This window comes from Phyllostomus hastatus, unplaced genomic scaffold (assembly GCF_019186645.2).
Source record: "Phyllostomus hastatus isolate PE091 unplaced genomic scaffold, TTU_PhHast_1.1 phas_contig_40, whole genome shotgun sequence".
Classification (NCBI taxonomy): domain Eukaryota; kingdom Metazoa; phylum Chordata; class Mammalia; order Chiroptera; family Phyllostomidae; genus Phyllostomus; species Phyllostomus hastatus.
In genome coordinates this window covers 40,218,332-40,235,970 of record NW_025333872.1, presented here as the reverse complement: position 1 = coordinate 40,235,970, position 17,639 = coordinate 40,218,332, and the positions used below count along the sequence as shown (strand labels likewise).

The following is a 17,639-nucleotide window of genomic DNA, read 5'->3' as shown; positions in this document are numbered from 1 at the left end:
TAAAACAAATAATGAAATCATAATCTTTAGAACTTGCCACCTGATAATAGCAGAACCAGGACCAAAATCTAAAATTTGAGTTTAATGTGAATTCTGGTCTCAACTTTCCAACCTTTAGTACATTTTAATGGCTCTATCTGGGCTTTGGGGTTTTTTTGTTGTTTTTAATCTTTAAATTGAGAAAGTAAGATTAGCTATCAGGCTTATACCACAGGAAATGGCTGCAGGTCCTAATCGCGACTTCCCTCTTCTCGTTTCAGTCATCTTGCAGCTGCAGCACACAAAACACTGCAAATAAAAAGCAGTCCTCCTGAAGTCGCTGGGGTATGTCACATTGACTGTGTTGTCTGTAATAACATCCTCAGATTAATATTATTGAGTCAGTCTTGAAAATCTTTCTAAAACAACATACTATTTTTCAACTATAGTAATGTACTTAATAGTCTAAGGTAATAATTAGAAGAATTAGGTCGTAACAATCGGTGTTTATGTACTTTCCAACATACAACACTATGAAACACATTTGTCTACATCAGGTATTACAGCGATGAGTTTCCCCTTATGTGAAGCTGTACTGTATGATGATACTGTCACTCTCACTCCCCAACCCTCAGCTACCAGTATTAAGACAAGGGATTCTAGGAATTTGTATTCCCTTGCCTACAGCAAGTGCTAGGGCACTTTGAGATATTATTTCTACTTTAAATTAGAAATTAGATTACTCTTAAAAACATTCTTATTTATTCAATTTGTGGTTAGCCAATAATGGAATTGAACATTTAATCATTCTTTGATTTATTTTGCAGGCCAGACTTCATCTTTTCAGAGCTGTGCGTTCTGTCCTGGCCAATGGAATGAAGCTTCTTGGAATAACACCTGTATGTAGGATGTAATTTCTAATTAAAATGGCTTTTTAAATACTAAACTAATTCTAGTTATCTATTCTTATATGCCTTGCTGATTAGAATTTTAAGCTGTTCTGTATCAGAATCTATGTATTAAGTCTATAAGTGATTTACCAACTTATTAAATCTTGGTCCTTAAAAAAAAATCATGAGTTCCCTCATGGTCAATAAGTACTAAATAAACATTTATAAAATTCAGTTAAATCTTTTAAATTCATTGTGGTCTAATGGGAATAAAGGGTCAGAGTTTAAACTCTACTTTTATGTTTCTTACACTGTCATACTTCAGAAATTATTCTTGTAACTGAGATTATATAATGTTGAAAAATTATCTCAAATTTCCTCTAAGTACAGCTAGTTCTGAAAATATTTAGGGAGACCAATATTAAGTCTTTTTGCCAATACAGCTGACACTTCCAGAGAACAGATCTTCTGCTTGTCTTTGATTTATACAGGTAACTCTTACTATGTGAGCTTGGGAACTGAATATATTTGAACAACAAGAAATTACTTGTTCAGTATTGTATTAGGGTCTTTTTGTAAAAATTAATTAAACCATACTTTGAAATGGAATTTCTCAAATCAATTCCTTCATGTGTCTGTCTGCATATTGGCAAAGTACATTTTGTGTGAATTGTGTAGGTCAATATAAGTAGGGTGTGATCTGTTTCATTGGTATGGCTGTCCTCACCTGCCAGCATTTTCATTCAGGTCTGCTGTGATTTATTTTCAGTGTTGCTACTAGAAGTCTTCTAAATACCAACAATCTATCTTGACAAACAGAGAAGAAAATTTGCATGGACCAAGCTTCTCTAGTTAAATGTTAGCAAGTATGGTATACCTTCTTAGTCCTAAAAGACTCATCCGTGCAGTTTCAATTTTAAGTGTGTTGGCTTCCAGAAGCTAATTTTCTACTTAAAGTATCACTAAGATTTAGTTAGCACAAACCAGCCATGGAATAAAGTATACAGTCAGGACATAATTTTCATGTTCAATATCCCATTCCATTTCTTTGAGGAAGAGTTCTCCTTCCCAGGTCAGTGTTAGTAGCTGCCTATATAGTTGAATCTTGAGTGAAATGACACAGGGGCAGTGTTGGTTAGAACCGAGTCTTTCCAAAAGCAGATCCTTGAGAAGACTGTTCACTAATCCCCACAGCTTGGAGCCCTAGAGCACTGACTACAGTCCTTATAAACTTTTTTTTTTTTTTGCTTAAGGCTAGGCAGAGTTGGTTCATTGCTATTATTTGCAACCAGAGAAACCTAACACAATTGCAACACAGAGAAATTTTAAATGTAATGTTTGGGGTTAAAAGTTTATGTTTTTATATTACCTTAACAGTCATATCTATAACAAAAAGTGATCATACAGATTTCATATAAAGTTTATTGCTGAATTTCCTCATTAACATTATAGAAATTTTTTTAAAAACACAGAAATTTCACAAATTATTGTAAGCCCCACAGCTAAACATACTTTATTAAAAAAGTACAAAAGTGACATTAGAAATATTTTTTGAAGAAAAGTATATCATCTAACAAAGAAATATGACTCCAGACAATGAATGGCACAAATACAGCACTTAACAGTGTACTCAGTCACCACCCAGAAACCACCATCTGAGTTATGAAATACTCAGTTTGAGAAGGTGCACACTTGATTGTTTCTCACTAGCTTGTCTTGTTTTTGCCTCTCCTATAAGAAAAGAACTAGGTCTTTACTGCTATTAGGGCAAAATACTGTACATAAATTGGAGAACAAGGAGGGGCCATCCTTCTCCTCTGGTACCTGAACAAGATAGCAGTTAGTACAGAAATGGCTTTGGCACTTTAACCTTTAACATTGTCCCAAACCTTATTATTTGACTATTATAGCCTCACATGATTTTTTAATACCATATCATCTCCATACTTTTTATATACATTATATATATACATATATATAATAAAAATTCCTTCATTCTAAAACAAAATGTGTTTACCCCAGACAGGTCACATTAAATCTTCTATAGCAATTCACTCACTTTCTTCTTAATTCTGATGCCACACAGTTAATTTTGATATATGTGTTTGTTTAAGCTACCTTCTGGGATTGATTTAAGGCTCTAGTTTAATGCAAATGGTTTAATCTTAGCAGGAATCTCTTTTGCAGCTGAAATCACACACCACTGATTCTCTCTTTGGAAGCTGTTTCTGCTTGTTGGATGGATGTAGTGTCTTGTCTGGGTAATCCATAGAAATATATAGAAACACACACGAGAAGAGTACCCAGAGCAAAGGTAAGAGCTGAAAGGAAAACAAAATGAGTTTTATCTGTATTTATGCCTGTAAAACTAATATAATAATGATTAATTTAAAATTTTGAAAACTTTTAATTAGTTTTACACCATTCCTTTATTTGCATTTATGACAAGAGTCAATTTTAAAATGAAACGTAAATATGGGAAATAAGTAAATCTAAATGTTCTGTTTCTATGATGGTAAGGTTTAGAAAGATAAGGGAGTGACAATCACTGATTGTACACTTTCCAAGAACACAAGTAGTATGCCTGTCCTTCCACCACTGACAAAGATCATACTAACTTCCCTATATGTTGATTAAACTAAAGAGAAGTGGAGTGTGGTTTCTCCATGATACTAGAAACCTGTGAAAATTTGGAGCAAAAAGTAGCTGACCAAAATTAAAAGAGTCAGGTGACCAATGACTGAAACCACTGAAGATTTCTAAAACACAGAGGAGGTGGTGATTTATTAAGTAAAATTCCATTCTGCTAGGTTTGTCTTTCTTATCGTCGTAATCTTACAACTTGTCCCAACTTGACCAGTAGTCACTTTATAAATTAATGCTTATGTTAAAACAGTATATTCCATTCAAAAGTGAACCACAGTATATATGGAGTACAATGGTACAGTCTTAACAGCTTTAAAAATGGCATGTAAAGAAATGCCATCATGCTATGACTTTAGTTCAACCCTAACCAGAAAAGACTAGCTTTACCTTCAAAAAAGCGTAAGGGGATAAAATAAATCTAAATAAGAAACTGGAAAATTGCTAAGACAGTCTAATTTCCTTGACCATCGTTAAGATAGAATATTTACCAAAAGCATCTTATACTGTTTCCAAATATTCTGTGGGGGCAATGTCATAATGCCAATGTCACAATGTTGAGCATAATGATGGACCAGAACTTCAGTTAGAAGTTGACCCAAATCAGGTACGAAAAATATCTAAAGGAGGCTCTGTAAATATCTGATACTTAAATGTTAAGTGGGCCTTATATAGAATACTATGTGCCAGGCACTGATCCAAGCACTTTACCTGAAACAACCCTACGAGATAGGTGATACTACCATTCCTATTTTATAGAAGAAACACTGAGACACAGGTTAGTAACTTCTCCAAGGTTTCATAGCTAATAAATGGCACGGGTGAAATTTGAACCATAGTATAAAATGGTTTTCTAAGATTTCTATGAGGTTGGTATTCCCTCTATTTGCATTTATAACAAGAGTCAATTTTAAAATGAAATATAAATATAGGCAGGTCTGTTTCTTTTTACTCAATGTTGATATTTGACAGATTTCCCTCACACATTAGTAAATAAAATTATTACAAAATAAAAGCACCCTGCAATGAAGTCAACACCACTGCCTTAATAAGGAGCCAACTTAATGCTGGATGTGGGATAGAGAAAATTACATTAGAAGGACTAGCATGGTGGTGGTGCGAGAATGCCTACAATGGTGAATTTTGTATTAATTACATATTAAATGAAATAAAGATAATCTTTATAAAGAGAAAGAAAATTTCTATTTGAATTGTAATTTCAAAACCAGTTTGCACCCAAGTCCAAAACAGCTAGGAAGGTGCAAACTAAAGGGGGAATGAAAGAATTTTTCTATTCTTCCCTCAGAATAAAATGTTTATTCTAATTCCACTGCTGAAAGTAATCATGTCCTAAAGTCCTTGTATTTATTTCTTTGTGTACCTCATCACAGTACATTCGTCCTAAAGCACTTCAATTGTCTTACATCAAATACCTGGAGGCTTTGACAGCAAAAAAGCTCTTTCTAGTAACTGAGCGGCCCCTCACTCCCACATAGAACCAGCACTCCTCAGCTTAAGCCCCAGGACTATTCTCAATAAACCTAAGTATTGCTGACCCACATTCCACACAACTAAGAACTGCTGTACTTAGAGAATAAATTATAACAAAACTAGGAATTTCTATAAACACTGTAACCAGTGCCACATCTAAAAGACAAATCAAGGACGTGAACAGCTTTTCCACGTTAAAAACTTAAAGATACAAACTGAGACATACTTATCTGTAATCCAAACAGCATCACGGAAGCAATGGTAGAAAGGATAATGGCTGCTGCTGCAGAAAAGCCTTTCATGATGTTGTCTGTGTACTTGACCACAACAGAAGTGTAGAGGCCTCCAACACTTGCAAGAACTTGTATACAGAAAGAAATAAAATCTTAACACTCAGATAAATGAAACAAACATTTTATGATGGTGATGCCGTTTTCATCCCCAGAGATACCATACTAATTTACCTGGGAAAATACTATTTTTCTTACAAGCAGCCATCTGAGTTTATATTAAAATTCAGTAATAGTTCCTATAAAATGTTTTTCAGATGCCCAAAGGACTGTGTAGTCTACTACTAAATTGTACACATTTACTACTAACACATTACCTTTGATTGTGTAGGCTGCATTGCTTTGGGACAGCTATGCCATGAAAGTCAATAAAATCAAAATTACATTTTCAGGCTGGTGTTCACAGTATAATGGAACAATTTCAAAATGCTATAATGGCTTAAAATGGACATCTAACTTTTTTTAAAAAAATAGTCTACCAAGAACCTTTAATTCCTGGATACTTACAGATGACAAACCAGACATAATATGTGTAACCATAGAAAAATCCTTTTTCTTTAATTTCAGCTCCGTCTGACAAGTAGACGCCAACTAATGTCACAACAATCCCTGATAGATACATTTGAATGTTTCTCACCCAAAGGGAAGTGTCTGAACTCTTTAAAACTTTTTCAAAGTACACTCCTGAAAGAAAATTAGACGTGCAAATATGAAATAGAAATATTAGAAATTAACTTAAAATGTCTTTCACTTAGAACAGTAACCTGGAGATATGATAATATAAAGTATATGATTTGTGGAACAAACATTTTACATTAAATATACATTATGTTGGCATGACATGCATACTAAACATTACCAATATGTATTAAGAACAGGTTCTGCCATTACTATAGCAATAAGATAGATCACAACAAAAGACTTTGGTCATCTGGAAGACTATATATACTATTAAGTGTTAATTATCTTAATCATACCCCTATAATATCTGCCTAGTATTGAATACTCCCAGCTTTGCAAATTAACTTATATAATCACCACTTGGGATTTTTTTCAGAGTAAGTAACACAACCAAAATAAAATTTAAATAGAACTTGCTGAGTATAGTCATTTTCCTTAAAGCAAGGCTCCCCAAGCCAAGTTCATACACAGTGTGAGAAGAACCAAGAACTCCCTAAGTAGGTAATACATTTTATGTATGTGCATTTTTCTGGGGTTGGGAAGTCCACAGCTTTTTTCAGATACGCCAAAAGTGCACATGTCCCCCCTCCCAAATCACATACCACTGCTGTAAGTTTTATAACTTAAAATAAATGCATGTTTAACAAAGACATTAAAGATTTTAATTATAAATACCATGTTAATTAGAGACTTAGGAACTGCCACGGAAGTAATAACCCACTAAAAAATTCTAATGAAAAACAAGATTGTTTTTAACAAACATATGTTGGAAAGAGCCGGCTAATTGGAACAAACGTATGATGGCTTTTCCTCTTTCCACCTTTGAACTTCCTATCTGGGAAAACCACTTAACTACAGAGTGCTCAGTTATTCCAGCATAAAGAGTATTAAAACTCCCCCATTTCCTCAATTGTGTATTGAGAAGTTGAACTAAGAATTGTTGGATACAAACATTTAATTGTTCAAAATAATGCTAAAAATCATATTATTTTAGGGGTGACTCAGTTTTGTTTCTAATTTGCTAGTTACTAAGAATAAAAGTTCAGCATGATGCTATCATTAAGTATATTCCCCAATTTGTATTTTCCCTTCTTACTGAACATCTTTTTTACAAGTAATATTTCACTTTCATATCCAGCCTACTTTCCCAGTCAAAAATAAAAGCAAAGTCCTAACTCTTGAAGTAACAGAAAGATAAATAATCAAGACAACAGTTATAAGTAATATACTCTTTACTATCCATTTGTTCTCTGTTGGAACTATTTGTAAGACACATTTCATTTATGTTACACATTCATACACTGTCTCTTGATTGAATGGAGGATTGCCTGTCCCTACAGGATTCCAGACTTCCTTGTTTGCTTGATGTTAGTGATTTTGGTTCTTGATCCTCTTTTTTGGCTGGTACTTTTATGTATTAAGTTTTCTGAGATACTCTCCATACCACCCCTTTTTTCTCCCTACTCCAGTACTTCCTAATCTGTTGAAGAAGAGGGAGAACTTGAAGCTACCAGGGAAAAACAGATACTGAACTAGTGACTAATACCTTAGAGAAGCAGAATCTAGCCTGAGGAGATTGACAGTTCCAGGAAATGAAGAGGCACTGAAGCTTTCTGGTGGCTAGTTACCTCTATTTTCAAAGGTCTTTTCATTTACTTCCCAGTTCTTGGCAGGTCTAAGGATGGTCAAGGACCAATCTATCCTTAGATAACAGCAAGTATGAAAAAGGACTGAGGTCTGAACTGAGTTAAACACTACCATGTGTTTACTGGAAAAACAGCTGACACAGAACTAAATAACTATAAGTAAGAAGGTAAGCTTTACTGGAAATAAAATCATTAGTTATAATAAAACAAGATAAACCAGATCTCTAAAGTTTGATATTTTAAAAACTGGACAACAGAATAAAATGATGCTTTTATGATTTACCTGCAAATCCTGAGCACAATACAGCAATAGCTATAGCGCCAAACCCTAACAATGGATTCTGTTCCACCTGCAATAGTAATGTTTTAAGTTACTTTCAGTGAGTGAATAGAGAATTCATCCAAGAGACCAAATAAATGAATATAAAAATTTGTGTTACATTTCTACTGAAAGTATTCACCATATCAGAAATGGCTATTCTATAGACTAACACAGGACCAAACAAAAGGCCATCTAGAGATTAACCAAAGCACTTAATTTAAAAGCGTGACCCTCAAATTGCAGTCATAGTAAATGCTTAAAATAAATGTGTGCGTACTTCCTAATAATCATGGGCACCCTAGCATAGACTTTGCATAGTCAGCCTGCCTCCCAGTGGGGTGGTAACTTCTGCCACCACCCCAATTCAGGTCTTCATAGTATCAATCATAGAAACATTAACAGTTTTAACTTGTTTTAAGATTTCCCACTTCATTGAATTTTTATCAAATATTAATAGCATACATGCTATGTACCAGACATACTGTTATATACTAAATGAATATTTATGAGAGTATATTTAGTATATAACATATACTGTTATAAATGAATATTTAATATATTTAGTATTTATATTTAATATATAAATATAACATATGCTAAATATTCATTTAGTATATAACATACTAAATATTCATTTAGTATATAATATAGTATATACTAAATGATGCACAGCTGTGGTTCCTAAATAGTTCATGGATAGAAGAGATTCAGATATATGTAATATGTAATAATACTGTGCTAACAGATACATATATATGGGCTCCAACCTATTGCTTCAGCTTTAGTTGATTTCCTTTCTCTTCACTAAAGTAATCCTCAGGAGCTTTCATCAGTCTTTCCTCAGAGATAAATATACTCTCTGGACTAACAATGAAACTAAAGAGTTGAGATGTGTGACTAGTATGTATGACAAAGCACACACCCTGTTCGGAATAAATAAGCCTGATATAAGGAGAGTATTAGTTCATGTTAAGTACCTGAAAAAGAAAGGTTGGTCTAAAATATCTGCATGAAGATCAAAGGAGAAATAGAAGATACTCTCGACTGTTGATCCCTGGATCAACAGCAACATCATCACCTGTGAACTTGTTAGAAATAAGCATTGATGTGCCCTACCCAAGACCCACTTAATCAAACCATGGGGCTGGAGCCCAATAATCCACTTAACCTTCCATTTGATTTTGATGGACACTAAAGTCTGAGAACCAATGCTATAGACTACTCTTGATACACACGAGTGCTTTCCTCATACAAAGTACAGGACTGGCATATTTATGAGGGAAAAAAATGGTGTGAGATTTCACCTATCCCAACAACTAAACTGCTAGTAAAGTCAAACTATTAAAAATAGTATGTGATAAATTCTTGGCTTGCTTGTCTGCCAGTTCAGTCTCTCTACAGTTAGGAAAAACAGTTATAGACATGGCTTCCCTGGCATTTAATTCTAACTAATAAGAAAATTCCAGGTGATGAAGTGGAAGTGGTGGAAACTTTGAAGAACCATGTCATTTTACCATGAGTAATAGCCAAACAAAGCATAGTTAAGAAACGTAAGTGCCAGTCTTAAAATCAAAATTCAAACAAGTAAAATTTCAAGTTAGCAGTCTATAGCTAGTAGGAAGATGGTTTAAGAGAGATAAGAGGTTCTGAAGAATGAGATTCTGATGAAGAGTAAATATATATATACACACATAAAGAAACCAATGTTACTAATTAAGAGCCTCTTCAATGAATTCTGATTTTATAAGAACATACAAAAGAACTGCAGTGCACTTAACCAAGAGGAATCTAACCAGGAATTTTAGTATCAAGAATTTGGAAACTCAGAGTAAGCAGAGACTTACAAAAATAATTTTAAATATTAAAAGGCTTCTAAAAGTATGTTTAGGTCAGGGAAAAAAAGGGTATGTTTCTTAGGCTAGATGCTATACTGTTAAATGGCAAGAAAACAGGTACCCAAATCTATTTTCCTTTTCCCCTGTGAATAATTTTAAATAATAAATAATAAACATATTTAAAAGGAAACTAAAGTCTAAGACATTTGGTTTGTTATTATGAAAATACCTAGCTAACTAAAACAAATTCAAAAGTATCTTGACAACAAACAGTAGCAAATCAAGATATTGATAACTATGTCTTTGAGGAATAATGGAGAATGGAAGCATGCCAGAAAACATGAATTGGGCACATACTGTCCACTTTTTCCAAAAGGCTCAGAAAAGAAAGCTGCATAAATTATAGACGCTGCTTGCAACTGGTAAGGCAGCCCAGGACAGTTACCAAGAGCACAGGCTCTGGAGCCACACTGCCTGGACTCAAGCATTGTGACCTGACACATGACTAACCAACTTCATCTGTCAGTTTCCTCATCTAAAATGGAAATGAAAACAATACTAGCTTCAGCCCTCACAGATACTCAGTTGGTTCAAGAGTGTCACCATGATACACCAAGGTTACAGGTTCCATCCCCAGTCAGGGCACATACAAGAGTCAACCAATGAATGTGTAAGTGGAACAACAAATCAATGTTTCTCTTTCTCTAAAATCAATAAATGAAAATTAAAAAAAAACTAATGCCAGCTTCACGTGGTTGTAGGAATAACTGAGTTAAATGCAAAGCACTTAGAACAGGGGTATCAAGCTCATTTTCACTGGGGGACCACATCAGCCTCGAGGTTGCCTTCAAAGGGCTGAATGTAATTTTAGGACTGTATAAATGTAAGTACTCCTTAACTAGGGACAAGGAGCTCGGAGCTGCCACCAGATAGAAACAAGGTGCCAGGCCAAATATAAAACAAGGTAGACTGCTGGATTTGGCCCATGGGCCTTGTTTGCCACCTGTAACTTAGAACATTATTGGTATTTAGTGCTGTATAACTGATTACAGCTGTTACTGTTATTATTGATTATTAGCAAAATGGTTGAACAGATGACTTAAAGAATTTAGAAAGTTTAATGGTCATATCACCAGAAAACAATATGGCTTCCCTAGGAGTGAGACATACCAAATTTCCTTATTGAAATGATTCCTAGAAAGCAATGAGAGGAATTCCATAGATAATGTTTACCAAGAAATTTGACAGATTTGCATAATATTTTTTGTGGAGACAGAAATTTAGTGAGGAAAATAGTACAATTCTATACATAGCTGAGTGAATGCTCATACAGCACAACCAAGCTAGACTGACAACCAAAACCATATGAATTGAGCCACCTAGGAAACGTCTTCTAGGCCCCATCAAGCCCTCAGCTGACTGCAGTCCTTCCTGACACCTTCACAGCTACCTTCAAGAGATCTTGAGCTTGCTTGGCTGGGCCTGGCAGAGGGCAGTGAGGGGCAGTGGCTGACAGCCCACCATGCTGAGTGCAGCATGCGGCAGGCTCGCCTTAGCGTGGCACAGTACACACGCGCTGCGGCGTGCTGCCGTCTGCGGTCACCTGTAAGTGCCTGGGCAGGTCAGGGTTGCAGCACTTGGCTGACCAAAACGAGAAGACTAAGGAACTGCCCAGCGCCGTTGACCTGGCACTGCTGGAGTTCTTGGTGTGCCCACTTTCCAAGAAGCCGCTCAGGTATGAAGCATCGACAAACGAATTTGATTAATGAAGAGTTGGGAATAGCCTATCCAATTATTGATGGGATTCCTAATAATGATACCTCAGGCAGCTAGGATGACACATCAGAACAAGAAGGAAGAAGATATGGAGCAGCATTAAATCATAATTAAAAATTACATTTTAAAAACTAAATTTTCGCCCTGGCTGGCGTAGCTCAGATTGAGCCCACTCAGATTGTGCGCGGGCTGCAAACCAAAGCATCGCAGGTTTGATTCCCAGTCAGGGCACATGCCTGGGTTGCAGGCCATGATCCCCAGCAACTGCACATGGATGTTTCTCTCTCTCTCTCTTTCTCCCTCCCTTCCCTCTCTAAAAATAAATAAAATAAAATCTTTAAAAAAAAACACTAAATTTTCTTAATACTGACTACCTTTTAAAAAAGTCAGGGTGGCAGGTAATAAGTGGGAGAGAAGAATGTTTCTGTATCTTCCTACATTGACTGTCCTTATTCCATTGGTCTCTTTAGCAGGACTGTTCTACTCGGCCTCTATGGAAGAAAACTTCCCACAGGGCTGCACAAGCACAGCCAGCCTCTGCTTTTACAGCCTGCTCTTGCCCATTACCATACCAGTGTATGTGTTCTTCCACCTTTGGACTTGGATGGGTATTAAACTCTTTAGGCATAATTAATGCAACCAGAGCCAAGATGGTATATACATTAATAATAAGTCTTGAGCATCTGTCTCTGAAAGCTCAACTACATGGAAATACTGGAAACCAACTTAATTTTCAGGAAAGATCCTATACCTTGCTTCTGTCAAAGATTTAGAGCTAAGGGAGGCTTAAGCTGCAGAAACTTCTTTAGTATACTTTGGTTCTGCTCTTATTTTTTGAAGGTTCTAATTCATAACTGCTGTATCAGAAGCAATTCAACACTGTGGCTTGTTGGAAATGAACAACTCCAACCATCATCTAATGACTTTATTTCATTTCCCTTTCATCTAAAAGTTAATAATTTGAAATTTTATGTTTGTTTTAGAAACTCTTTGGTGAAGTCACATGTTACAGATAACTGAAATAATTCCAAAGGACCTGTGTTGCAGCAGTTGTAAAGAAATGCATTGGAACTACTGTGATATAAAACTATAATAAAATGGAAATTTCATGAACTTGCAAAAAAAAGAGATCTCAAGCCAGAAGTACCTAGCTAAGGCACCCTCAAATCTCTGACCCATAAAACTGAGAGAGAATAAATGTTTCTTTAAAAAAAGTGTCAACTAAAGAAAGTCTAATGGTATAGCCTCAGAACTCTGGTCCTGTGCTATCTAAAATTTTCAGTGACAACCAAGACATATTTGTCAAATCTGTAGAAAGCATAATACTCAAAAGAAAAAGCTAATAATGGATAAGGACTGGGAAGACCTCAAAGGCCTGAAAAATGACCCAAAGCTAAGTGTAATAAATACAAACACATCCTGAATTTTGGTTTAGAAGAAGCCCGCTGCACATGATACATTTGAGATAAACTATTTGTGTGAAACAGCTACATGTAGTTGTGTATAATCAGTTATAAAATGGATACCCCCCCCAAAAAAACAAATATAATCTGCTGACTTAACAAGTCCCTGGTATTTAGAACAAAATGAGGTAATTAGCAAGTTATCCCTCACACTGCTCAGTCAACATCTAGAGATAATGTGGAATACATATAGGAGAGAAATACAGGGAATATTGGAGCAAGAGGCAGGGATCAGGAAGTCTCTGAAAACCATATAGGTGAAATCACAAGGTTGTCTCAGAGAGGGGAAAAGGACTTAGAAAGTAGAGATATGACACTGTCCTCAAACATTCAGAGGATATATGGGAATTTGTAGGAATCGGAGTTATTTTGACAAGAACAAAGACAATGAGAAGCAGTTACAGGAAGCCAAACTCTGTTTAAAGTATGAAATAACTTTCTAGAACAATTTTCAACCTTTTTCATCTTATGGCACACATAAACTAATTACCAAAATTCTGCAGCACACCAAAACTACGTTTTTTTGCTAATTCAACAAAAAACATAATTTTGATGAACAGCTATTCTTGTGTTGGCTGTTGTCATGCTTTTATTTGATGATCTCAGGGAAAAGAAGTCAGTGCCCCAGGCTAAATAGTCAGGTATTGCATGTTTTAAAAATCCTCATGGCACAACAGTGTACCTGCCACAGTACAGCAGTTGAATATCACTGTTCTACAGGGATCCAAAAGTAGGATAAGCTGCCCTGGGCTCCACTTTAGTTTACTGTATTTTTCACATACATTACCCATGTGAGTGGACCTAACATCTCTAATGGTGTGAGGTATTGGGTTGGCCAAAAAGTCTGTATCTTTTTTTCCTGTAAAATGAAAGACACATTTTTCATTCTCTTTAATAATTTTATTAATCTGGATATTTTGAGTATGTTGCTTATCTCCCAGGTGATTAAACATTGATTGTTCTCAAGTAATGATTTGATTGCTATCAACTTCAACTGACCTACTCCACCATGGGGCTGTAACACATTCAGTCAGTCACAGCACCTTCTCTATACACTGCAAAAATCTTTTTTGTGTGTTTCAGTTGTGTTTTTACCTTTCTTGAAATAATAAAGCATAATGTGCAGAAAATATTGCATATTTTCTTCCATCTTCACTATTAAAATGGTTATACAAAAATTCACCAATTTTGGTAAGTTTTTTTAAGTGCACACTGATATGACAGCTGTCACAATACAATCTAACAAAATTGTTTTGAATGAAGTTAAAGGCAAATAAACACTCACTACTAGAGCCATCTTCTAGAAAAAAACAAATGAACTTTTTGGCCAACCCAATATTATTTAAAGTTCACATTTAACTTATAATTACATATTTGCCTTACTTCCCAACAAATTATTTCTCTGTAGGTCTGCAACTGAGTTAAATGTGCAGTGCATATTTGATCGGTTTTTTGAAATGTCACCAGGAGTATCAGCATGTTTAAACAGATAAAGACAATAAATATTAATCTAAAACTCATTTTTCTAGAGAAAAAATCTTCACTAAACTAGAGAGTAAGTATCTAATAAAAAGGAACTGACTCCCTGTTTTCACAACTTCTCCTTCTCTCTCCAGATGCCCTGTACTCCTAAGAGAACTTCCACTTACTAAAAGTTGAAGATAGTCTTCAGTTGTAGAAGGAAACTAATAACTTTTAGAAAGGCATTCACTAGAGTTCCACTTCCTACTGCTCTTTAGGAAAATAACTGATTAAAGAATATAACATTTTTTAGCCCTGGCTGGCGTAGCTCAGTGAATTGAGTGCAGGCTGCGAACCAAAGTGTCGCAGGTTCGATTCCCAGTCAGGGTACATGCCTGGGTTGCAGGCCATGACCCCCAGCAACCGCACATTGATCTCTCTCTCTCTCTCTCTCCCTCTCTCTCTCTCCCTCCCCCTTCCCTCTCTAAAAATAAATAAATAAAATCTTAAAAAAAAAGAATATAACATTTTTTTAAATCAGGTATGTACCTTAACATTTAACTTTTGGCAAACTAGAAGTTGTAAGTCAAGTATACTTTTTGCCCTATTTTAATTATCAATTATCAGTAAAAATACTACTCCCTCTAATCCCTATCACTGACAGTGGGAGTGTATGCAAAAGGATTAAAAAACTTTTATGAGGTAAGGGGTAAAAATTAGATGGACAAAACCTTGCCCAGTGTTTCTGAGAAAATGTCTAAAAGAGACCTCGAAGTTCTGAACATGCACTCATTGTATAGAAGTTGTCACAATTTTAGTCACAAGTTAGCTATTAACTATAACTTTGGACAAGTTACTTCACCTCTCTGGACTTCAATTTCATCATCCATAAAATGAAGGGGATGGATAACATTAACATACCTTCCATCTCTAACATATTTTTATGCATATTCCCCTCTAAAAAGAAAGGAAGCTAGTAAATTACATCATCTTTAATATATATCCTAAGGGGATTAAAAAAACCTATCTGTAGGGCAAAGATTATTTTTAATCAAAGAAACATACTTGTGCCACATTCATCAATGTGACCAAAGTGTGTAAGACACAGGAAGTTTTCTATTTTAGTTATGGTAACCATTTTGTTTCTTACCATGACTTTTGTAGCTTGGGCTGGTTTCCACTGTACAAGTGTAACTCCTCCACACAGCATAAAAACTGAAATCCACTGTACTTTGCTGAGTGTTCGGTTTAACATTAAAACAGTACATAAAGCAGTACAGGGAATCTTCAATTGGTAAGTCACCTGGAAACAAAATAATAAATTAATGAACTTAGTTAACATTAGTCTCTCACACAGCTATTTCTGATACAATTAATAGAATTATCAAGAAAAACATTTGATGTGATAAAGGGTTAATAAAAATAATTTTACCATACAAAAACATTTTTTAAGACTCTGGTCTTTTCATTATCGTTTATGCCACTTACCTGGTACACTGCTGCATCCAGGTTGCTAAGAGCTAGGAAAGCCATGTTGTTCTGAACAGCATATACTAATGAGGGCACACTTAACTTCATCAGTTCTTTGGGGCTCCCCAAGACATTTTCTCTTAAAGATGTCTTCAATCTACCCAGACTACCAGTTTCTCTTTGAAAACAAAAGAGGGAGATGAGAAGGAGCTGAGGAATAAAATTAAAAGGCATCCATTTGATAAGAATTCTTCATACATAGGATAGTTATAAGTCCATCGGTATAATTTAGCAAATTTATCTTTTTACAATTTTCAACTAATTTTAGACTTATTAAAAGAAATAGAGCAACAATTACATTATAAAACAATTATAAGTTCTCTTTGGGAAAATACAAAAACAATTAGGTTTACCATCATCAATCTCTAATCAGACTTGTAGAGTTTTTGAGTATATTAAGTAACGAGACAAGAAACCATAAGTGTGGATATTACCTATAAAAATTTAATTTAATCCCTGAAACTAACTGCTATTACATCAAGTTTACCATGATTATTTTTTAAATTGGGTTGCATATCCATTTTTAATTTTTTTTAATTACAATCGATTTAAATTGCAAGCAAAAGAAAAAGGCTTTGGTAGCCATGGAAGTTACTTGGGATAGGAATTGATAGATTCAGATCAATATCATTTGCAAATTAGCTCAGTACTTATGAAGTATAGTAGACAATAAATCTTTAGGCAAATTCTCATAAAACTCACGTACATATCATAATTTTGCAGGAAATCAATAATTGACTAATACCAACAAAAATAAACTATATAATGAGTATAAAGTTCACTATTTGACTGCATATTGATTATGCATGATGTTAACAATTCTTATTTTTCCTCAGGAGGAACTATATAACCTCACTGTTTCCTCCATTGTAAAATCAGTTTACTTATTTCATGAAAATAAAAGTAAAACAACATTTTATAATAAGCATCAACATCAAAAAAAGTACTTGATTAAAAGGGTTCTAACTATAATTCACAATACCCTTAAGAGGATAATAATAACTTGTTGACCTGTTTCAACTCAAAATTTATATAGTTATAATAAGCCTCTAATTTTGGTTAACATACTTTACCTACAAAAATAATCACTAATGTTCTAAGGGGAAACAAAAAGTCCGTAATGTTAAACTGACTAGCTATGCCTATCCCATCCATGTACAACACCCCAGTCCCCAAGAACATGCTTAAGTGAGACAGGAAATTTGGCCTAGGTGACAGAAACAAGATACCTTCTTAGTTACAGACAGATCTTCCTCTGGTGCCAAATTCAACCCACTCCACAACAAATGGTAAATCTATATGCTGAAAAGTAACACACATAGCTTGGTGGGAGACAATGAACTCCATCCAATAGAGGAAAGAATACCAAAAAGATCACTCTGCTGAGAAATTTTACATTGTAGGGATTTCCAGGTATCTGAAGATGAGCCCTTTAAACATTTGACATTCTTTTTTAAAATTACTTTTAATGCAAATCTAACATGTCCCATATACTTTTCAAAGAATGTTTTCCCTCAATTATAAAACTAAAGAAAATTAAAGAAAAATATTAAAATAATCAGAGTTCTAACTACATTAATATGGTGATATGTTAGAAAACAATTGAACATTTCCTTTAATGTCATAATTCTC

The 17,639-nt window shown here is 34.7% G+C and overlaps 3 protein-coding genes across 7 annotated transcripts in view; 2 read left to right on the top strand and 1 right to left on the bottom strand.

Moving 5' to 3' along the window:
• RARS2 (arginyl-tRNA synthetase 2, mitochondrial) overlaps positions 1-1,478 on the top strand; it is a 70,485-nt gene extending 69,007 nt beyond the window's left edge. For all 3 annotated transcript variants that reach the window (XM_045843305.1, XM_045843307.1, XM_045843306.1), the window contains 2 exons: positions 261-324; positions 807-1,478. In XM_045843305.1, coding sequence (XP_045699261.1) covers positions 261-324; positions 807-893 — 151 coding nt within the window. In that variant the 3' untranslated portion in view covers positions 894-1,478. The remainder of the gene's footprint in view (positions 1-260; positions 325-806) is intronic.
• A 795-nt stretch (positions 1,479-2,273) lies between these two features.
• Positions 2,274-17,639, bottom strand: part of SLC35A1 (solute carrier family 35 member A1) — a 34,424-nt gene continuing 19,058 nt past the window's right edge. For all 3 annotated transcript variants that reach the window (XM_045844151.1, XM_045844152.1, XM_045844153.1), the window contains 6 exons: positions 15,966-16,125; positions 15,628-15,780; positions 7,904-7,970; positions 5,801-5,977; positions 5,230-5,364; positions 2,274-3,190 (listed from right to left, as the gene is read on the bottom strand). In XM_045844151.1, the coding sequence (XP_045700107.1) occupies positions 3,063-3,190; positions 5,230-5,364; positions 5,801-5,977; positions 7,904-7,970; positions 15,628-15,780; positions 15,966-16,125 (820 nt within the window). In that variant the 3' untranslated portion in view covers positions 2,274-3,062. The remainder of the gene's footprint in view (positions 3,191-5,229; positions 5,365-5,800; positions 5,978-7,903; positions 7,971-15,627; positions 15,781-15,965; positions 16,126-17,639) is intronic.
• LOC123822197 (phosphatidylinositol N-acetylglucosaminyltransferase subunit Y-like) lies at positions 11,939-12,266 on the top strand. The gene has a single exon (XM_045844154.1). The coding sequence runs from the start codon at positions 11,972-11,974 to the stop codon at positions 12,185-12,187; it is 216 nt and encodes a 71-aa protein (XP_045700110.1). The 5' UTR covers positions 11,939-11,971; the 3' UTR covers positions 12,188-12,266.